The 8307-nt window shown below is 29.5% G+C and overlaps 3 protein-coding genes across 4 annotated transcripts in view; 2 read left to right on the plus strand and 1 right to left on the minus strand.

The window, feature by feature from the left end:
• The first annotated feature begins 372 nt into the window (after positions 1 to 372).
• On the plus strand, positions 373 to 2752 carry LOC108687439 (S-phase kinase-associated protein 1). 2 transcript variants are annotated; one of them, XM_018193196.1, is made up of 3 exons: positions 373 to 666; positions 1546 to 1824; positions 2084 to 2752. In XM_018193196.1, exons 2-3 carry the CDS (start codon positions 1546 to 1548, stop codon positions 2291 to 2293), a joined length of 489 nt encoding a protein of 162 aa, XP_018048685.1. In that variant the 5' UTR covers positions 373 to 666; the 3' UTR covers positions 2294 to 2752. The 2 variants fall into 2 exon arrangements, with proteins under 2 accessions (XP_018048685.1, XP_018048686.1); XM_018193197.1 differs by lacking the exon at positions 373 to 666 and adding an exon at positions 1242 to 1259.
• Positions 2753 to 5331: 2579 nt separating this feature from the next.
• Positions 5332 to 6420, plus strand: LOC108687481 (probable U3 small nucleolar RNA-associated protein 11). The gene is made up of 2 exons (XM_018193254.1): positions 5332 to 5497; positions 5629 to 6420. The coding sequence occupies exon 2, from the start codon at positions 5645 to 5647 to the stop codon at positions 6401 to 6403; it is 759 nt and encodes a 252-aa protein (XP_018048743.1). The 5' UTR covers positions 5332 to 5497; positions 5629 to 5644; the 3' UTR covers positions 6404 to 6420.
• A 513-nt stretch (positions 6421 to 6933) lies between these two features.
• Positions 6934 to 8307, minus strand: part of LOC108687430 — a 2442-nt gene continuing 1068 nt past the window's right edge. Inside the window, exons 3-4 of the mRNA XM_018193183.1 lie at positions 7479 to 7569; positions 6934 to 7237 (exon numbers count right to left, since the gene is read on the minus strand). Coding sequence (XP_018048672.1) covers positions 6934 to 7237; positions 7479 to 7569 — 395 coding nt within the window. The remainder of the gene's footprint in view (positions 7238 to 7478; positions 7570 to 8307) is intronic.

Here is an 8307-nt window from a genome sequence, read left to right on the forward strand (position 1 = left end):
TTAAAAGTAACACAAATGCAAGTATATAAATATAAGGCGATATTTTCTGAAACTTGGCGAACCAATCAATGCGCAACTTTCTCGTATCATGTTTGAGAATCTCCAGGTCTCCAGGATTTCTAGAGAAAAGGTAATGTTATCTAGGCTATAATCGATTTGGACACGGTTTAAACGCTTGTAATCATCATTCTGTCTTTATCATTCATTTTACGTAAAATAAGAATAGAAGTAGTGAAAGCGTTGAAAGCATCCAAATCGACCGCAGCCCTAGCATAGTGACGGTCAACTCGCATTTGAATTTTAGTTTTTCTAAATGACTATAGATGATGCATCAAGCAGAAAAAAACGTTCTGCCAACGGCGCCATCTCACTTGCCGTGTTTCCTTCTTTACTTTCGTGATCCGTCAATCGTCAGTCGTCTATAATCCTACAATGGTCATCAACATCTAGAAAAAGCAGGAACAATTCAAACAAGTAGAGAGGAACGCACCTGTGTATGTTAGTTGAGGATTATCGTGAATTAAAACTCAAAAATAGATTACGAAAGGATCAGAAGAAGAGAAAGTAGCGACAAAGGAGAAAACGCGTTCGTACGAAGCAGCGACAGGCGACGAACTAATAGACATTTATTCCTGAATCGACGTTTCATTCTCTGCAATTAAAAAGGTAGTCAATTTTCCTATGTGATTATGTACGACAGAGAAGGCAAACAAGCAAAACAAAAATGTCTGTCGGTCGTTTAAGACATATATAGTGAAACGGAAGCTTCGAGAATAACAAATGATAAAATGGCGAATTAGGATTGTGCTAAGAGCTAGGTTAATGACGTTGTTGTATCCTTTTGCTTTGTGCGCAGGAAAAATCCTTGAGTTGGAAATACTTTTCCAATCATTAGAAGTCATAAGAAAAATGAAATTGAAATTATTTTTACACGAGTCGTTTTTTACATGCATTGCAAAATGTTAGATTTAGATAAACATATACTATAAAAATTTCTCTTAAATCACACGATCATGCTAGAAATTATTTTTTAAGATCTTGGAAAATTAACAAATCACATTCGAACAATTTCGACCACTTGACCAATGCAATTGTTCAATTCTTTCTTCATTCAAAATTTCTGAGCAATTTATAGCATTATGAATATAAAGCTTATAATAGCGGTTTTTTTGTTTTTAGAAAGCACAGTTGATTCAAATGTTATTTTTTGTTATTTATTGAAGATATAATTATATCGTGTCCGAAGGAAAGCAGCCAATGTTAGTAGTTATTTTGACCTGAACCTTTTCTTTCTTGTTTTCTTATACATAAAACTTTAAAATATTGTCAACGTACAAAATAATCTTCCATTTAAATTTTGCCTATTTAAGTTTCCATTTAAATTTTGCCTATTTAAGTCGTGAATTACTTTGCCAAAAACTTAGAGAAAAAAATAAGATTTAGTGTATTATTTTCAGTTTGTAAAAGAATCTTCAAAAGTATTGTAAAACCCTGTTTCAAAATATTACTTTGTTTGGTCTACCATCAAATCTGTTTTTTGTATAGATGCCTAACATAAAGTTACAAAGCTCTGATGGCGAGGTATTCGAAGTCGATGTTGAGATAGCAAAGTGTTCAGTTACTATCAAGACTATGTTGGAAGATCTCGGTATGGACGAAGATGAGGAAGAGGTTGTACCATTGCCAAATGTAAATTCTGCAATACTAAGGAAGGTCATACAATGGGCTACGTATCACAAGGATGACCCTCCACCACCAGAAGATGACGAGAACAAAGAGAAGCGTACTGATGACATTAGCTCTTGGGATGCAGATTTCTTGAAAGTGAATATCTGCTGAATTTTATAAAATGACATTACAGTAATGTACAAAAATGTATATGTGTGCCTACGTACGTGCATGCGTGCGTGCGTGCGTGCGTGCGTGCGTGCGTGCGTGCGTGCGTGCGTGCGCGCGCGCGCCTGTGTGTGTGTGTTTTAATATATGTTAATATATAAATACTTAATAAAAATTCATAATGAATAATAATGAAGGTTGTTGAAAGTATTAGATTTTTTTAAAACTTTTAATTTGTGTTGTTTAGGTGGATCAAGGGACTCTCTTTGAATTGATTTTGGCAGCTAATTATCTTGATATAAAAGGTCTTTTGGATGTTACATGCAAAACTGTTGCTAATATGATCAAAGGCAAGACACCTGAAGAGATTCGCAAAACATTCAATATCAAGAATGACTTTACAGCTTCTGAAGAAGAACAAGTACGCAAGGAGAATGAATGGTGCGAGGAGAAATAAATAGAAATGCGATTTTTTACAGTCGCTAATAACTTTTGAATGTTAAATAATTCATTGCGTTACTAGATGTCGGACTTAATCGGAGCTCCATTATTTTGAGAAATTTTTGTGTGAAAATTTTTTTGAAGACGGATAAAATCCTAATTAATTATAGTCAAAATCACTGTGTGAACATATATCACATATAGGTCCATTGTTATTTATTTCAATTAAATAAAGATAGAATAATTGTGAATTACTTTATGAAATATACTTCGCTCTTAAAATTTAATAGAATCCTTGGACGTTATCGATAATATCCAAGAACAACATTCAAATCTTATGTGCAAGCTTCTAGCATACGACTTTAGACAACGCTGATGATTTTATATAGTATAATATTATAAATTTATATTTAATAACATATTATATACACGTGTGTTTAACGACATTGAAAATAAACTTAAAAGTAATTATTTATACTTTTAATTATTTACTTTCTATTGCATCTTTGAAATCCTTAGAAAACTAGCTAAATTTTAATATAAATAATTTTAAATATAAATATAAAAATGCCAATATTAAATTTTGCAAATCTTGATACTTTCGCATTTATATGTCACTTGTAAAATTACAAGTTGAGAACCCACGATTTCTAACCTTAATGTCAAATATAATCTACAATGGACTCATTTTAAACAAATGTTTAGTATCTTCTTATTCGTGTTATTAAAAAAAAAACTTTATTAACAATTGTTGCAAGAGGAATACATTTTTGAAATGTAATGCTAATGGATACGTTAAATCTGTACTATGAGGCAATAAATAAGTATATTAATATTAGCAACTATATACATAATAATTACATAGATTTGTATTTGTAATATAAGTTAATATTTATTTCTAAATGTATAGAAGTATTTAAACAATGTATTCATCAAGTTATTCACGTTTTTTTAATTAATTGTATTGAAAGATTAAACACAAAATGATAGAAGCAATCCCAAACTTTACACAAAAATTGGCTTTATCTTGACAAATCAGCTACAGAATATCATGATTTGAAAAATATTAAAATTATAAGTTACAGAAAACTAAAAGCAGCAAAGGAAATAGTTTCTAATTATTTCAAATATACATATTCCGAATTTATTGGTACTGATTATTGATATTTTGGAATACTATGTGTGTTTTCTATAACACGTGTTTGGGTAAAGTATCATTCTTATCAGATATATTTAATTGGATAATTTATTGTTTGTTGAATGTTGAATTTATGTTTTGATATAGAATATAGTTCTATTCTTTCTTAGAATTTTTTATATATATAAATTATAAAATATTCCAAGATTTTTATAAGATGTCTTCTATTATATTTGAAAAAATATCTTAACTTTTCAGATTTTATAAGTTTTTAGCATAAATTATAGGATGAGAAATCTTATAGAAATCTTAGAATATTTCAGAATTCACATATATGAAGAATTATAAAAAAGATATAGATTTTCTCAGTATTTCTGAAAAGTGTTTCTATTTGTGTAAAGAAAGAATTTGAGAAATTTTCTTAAAAAATATAAGATTATAATTTCTGAAAAATTAAGATTCATAATTTCTGAAAAATCCTGAAATGTAGATAAAAATTCTGAAAAATTATATGAAAAAATTATATGAAAGATTTTATTTGAAAGAAAAGTACATAAATATAAATTATCATTACATATACAGTACATAATTATATATTATCTTTATTCGCAATTTGTGGCTGTAGCACGTATTATAAAGCAATTTTATTTATCGACAACGTTGAAAAATTGCTTTTCCTTTATGTATGTATGTATTAAGTTTATTTCTGGAACAATTATACATAGTTGCTTATTTTATTATAACATCGTTATAATAAAAAATAAACTAAAAAAAGATATTTTTATTTTCATGTCAAATTGAGTGATATGACAACAAGGGATCGATTCTGTATTTTCAAACAAGGTGAAAATTACAAAAGTGACCAAATTTACTAGATATTGACCAAAAAATTATCAATATTCTAGTAAATTCGCTCACTTTTGTAATTTTCATCTCGTTTCAAGATTAAGAGTACCGTCAACGTGATGTTACAGACGTTTTGAAGCCTTTTGATATGATTTATCGTTCATTGAATATAAAATAAGAATAGAAATACTGAAAAACACTGAAAACGTCCAAATCGACTGCAGTCTTCATCTCCTTTCTTCGTTTCCAGGTTTTCACTTTTTAGATAAACCGGTATCCTATCAATAATTATATCTTTATATTTCTTGTTATATCTCTCCTTTTCGATTTTTTATTATTCCTCATTAATTATCCCCTTTTATATATTCCTTTCCTGAAAAAGCGTTAATATTAAAGTGAAAAGAATTGTGAATAATTAATTTTTATTATGACAAAAGATAAAACCAAATTATATTATATATTGCAAACACACAGCTTATTCTACAATATACTTTTTATTTTTCTGCTTTTTACTATTTTGTACATCTTATCTTTTTGCTTCTTTGTGCTTTTTGTTTCCTGTTTCTTTTTACTATTTTTTTTACATCTTGTTTTTTTTTTGCTTCTTATCCGGTTTTTTGTTTTATGTTGTCTAAGATAAATGTTAAAAACTTTGGAAGAAACAGAAAACACATACAAGAAATGCAATTGTCGATAAAACGGTTGCAAAAGGAGAAAAAGTAAGAAACAGAAAACAAAGAGCACATTATAAAATAAGCTACACAGATATAATTACAAGCACAAAAATAAATAAAATAATTATGACATAAGGCTTAATTCAAATAATCAAAGTAATGGCGCGGCACGCCATGATATCACGTTCTCATTGGCTGCGTTCAGCAGAAAAAGCAACTTTGCAACTGTTGTAAAATTCTTCAATATGATTGGTTCTTGCTTTTGATTCTTTATAGATCTAAATGTATAAATCAATCATATTGAAGAATTTTATAATAGTTGCAAAGCTGCTTTCTCTACTGAACGCAGCTAATTGGCTATTAGAAATGTATGCTTTTCATTATGTATGATGGTGTATGAGTATGTGTGTGCTGGTGCTTGTGTGAAGAATGAGCGCTTGAGCACGAATTGTTACTCTGTGCACTTGAAGCACATGTTCTGTTAGATGTGAGGTTATGGGATATAGAGATGACCAGCTCTTATTATTGTTGACGAAGCAATTTTTTTCGTGAATACAAAAAAGTAAGCTGCATAATATAGATATTATCTGTGTGATTAGTGTTCTATCTACTATTAACTATATTTATATTCATCCATTTATTTCATTTTCAAATGAACATCTGTAATAATCTTACAATAATCTTGCTTTTCAGAGAGCAACAAATTAAAATGTCATCGTGGAAGAAAGCTGCGAAGATGAGTCAGAAGACTCACCGGGAACGTCACCAACCAGAGGCACGCAAACATCTGGGACTGTTAGAGAAAAAGAAAGACTACATTATCAGAGCCAGGGACTTCCAGGAAAAGCGAGCGACAATCAAACTCCTAAGAAAGCGTGCACTGAATAAGAATCCAGATGAGTTTCATTTTCATATGATTAATTCCAAAGTGGTGAATGGCGTTCATCGAGAGAAGGACAAGGAGGATCAGCACACACCCGAACAAATCAAGCTAATGGAGACACAAGATCTCAGATATGTAGCATACAAGAGAAACATTGAGGCGAAAAAGATAGACAAGTTGCAAAGTCAGTTGCATATGATTGATGCAGCCAACGAGACACAGAATCAGCATATCTTTTTCTTGGATGACGTTGAGATCAAGAATTTTGACCTAGCCAAGAAATTAGATACACATCCAGCGCTTCTGTCCAGACGCACAAATCGGCCTACTTTAAGTGCAATCAAAAATATGAAGCTACCGGAATTGGATAACAAAACTATTGCTAAGTTTGAGCAAAAAAAACACATGACTTATAAAGAACTTGAAAAGAGGATTGACAGGGAACGTGAACTTACAGTCGTGCAACAGAAACTTGAGATACGCAGAGCGCTGAAAGATAAGAAAGTCAGGAAACCGAAACTAGTGAAATCTGGTTCGAAGGATGCCGCTCCTATTTATAGATGGAAGTTTGAGAGGAAACGATAACTTACTTGTGTATTATAAAAATCGATTAGTATATAATATTAGTCAATAAATTATGAATATCAAATAAAAATTTATACGCAGCTTTCATCATTTTTTTATATCATTCAATGTCACTCTGTTTAATATCTATCACTTGATAATAAAAATTCGTATGTTTTGATAAAATAATTAATAAATTATTTTATTGAAGAATAATTTAATAATAATGATGAAATTTATTTTTAATTTTTGTATTACTTATTAGTATTTATCTATTTATTATATTCATATAATAAAAAATTATATTTAGACAAAAAATAAAATATAAAAAATGTGTAATAATTGCTGAAAAATCTTATTAGTAGTATAATAATTTGGCCAAGTATGTTAAACTCATTTAGTTTATTATCTTTGTTTATCTCGCTCTTTTCGTAACTTTCATAAATTTATTCATCTTTTGTAATATTTTTAGTTATATCTTACGTTATATCTAATTAATTATTTCTTCCATTATTCCACAGTTATTTTTCTCTTTGCAACAATCACAATCGTCATTTAATCGGTATTGTTTCTTCAAAAATTTCCGATATCTCTGTAATATCCTCCGCTTCTTCTGGCCTTGTTTCCGTGACATTCATTTCCGATGTTTGCACAATTGTTGATTCGCTCAATGTCGACCGTCTGTTTTCTGCCAAAGATGTTTCTTCGATTGTCATGTCCGTCATTCTCATTGTGTCATCATTGTCGTCAGTTGACATCATCGGCAATTCTGTTGATATGCTTATGCAGTCGTAATTAATCTGCCAAAGTCGTTTCTTGGCGTAAATGTCGAGGCGAGGGCAAGCTGTAATAGATCTGTATGGAAAGATTATATTTTTAAAAATTGTAGATTGAAAACAAATATTTGTAGATTATAGATTGAAAACAAATATAGAATAAACTATTACTGCTATTAGCTTCAACTGAATGAAAATAATTCGTCTTATTGTGAAAATAATTGCACAATAAGAATTAAATTAGATCAAGACAAATTTTGAATTTCATTGGTTGCAAATTTCTAAATATTTCTAGGCAAAATAATTATCTTAATACGTACGTAGCAGATTGATTGAGTTCTAAAACACTGATACATGCAGTCGAGAAAAGACAACCGGGAACAAACACGCAAAACTGGAACGCCTGAAAGTCTACAAAATAAGTTTGTAGAAACAAAATGCTTACGTAGAAATGTTATGGTTCTCTTTAAATTATATATAGTATATTGTTATCTTCCTATAGAATTTTTATTGACAGAACTAGTGCACATTAAAACTGTTGTATATACTATTGTAATCTAAATATAAAAATGAGAGAGAGAGAGAGAGATATATCTCTAATTGATAAATGCCCGATGTGTATTTAGCACAATAAAATGTATTGAATATTTTGTGGTTTTATTTGTTTCTATGTTTTTATTAAACGTAGAGAATGGTGTCCATTGTAATAGTAGAGAATCAATTGTAACATTTATAACATCCTAAGCAGAATAACAAGTCATTTTAATATCAAATGATATCAAAATAACTCCAGAATAATTATTAAAAGTCATTTTTCAATCATTTCCGATTCATTTTAATGTCATTTTGACGTTATCGTGACTTAATTGTTGTTCTGGTTAACCATAATAATTTCATCTATTGATTCATCTATTGATTGAAAAGTTGAATTGCGTGCATGGTGTATAGCTTTAATAGAAATAAATTATTGACAAAGAACCGAACTGGGCGCACACCAGTGCAAACTTATCAATACCTGTTTATTTTGAATCAATATTAAATCGTAAATTTTGTTATTCGCTGTTATTTTTCAACTCGTCCAATTTGTCATAAAATCATATTGTTTTATATGATCTGTATAAAATCATGTTGTTTTATATGATCTATATA

Source organism: Atta colombica, unplaced genomic scaffold (genome assembly GCF_001594045.1).
Source record: "Atta colombica isolate Treedump-2 unplaced genomic scaffold, Acol1.0 scaffold207, whole genome shotgun sequence".
Taxonomy (NCBI): domain Eukaryota; kingdom Metazoa; phylum Arthropoda; class Insecta; order Hymenoptera; family Formicidae; genus Atta; species Atta colombica.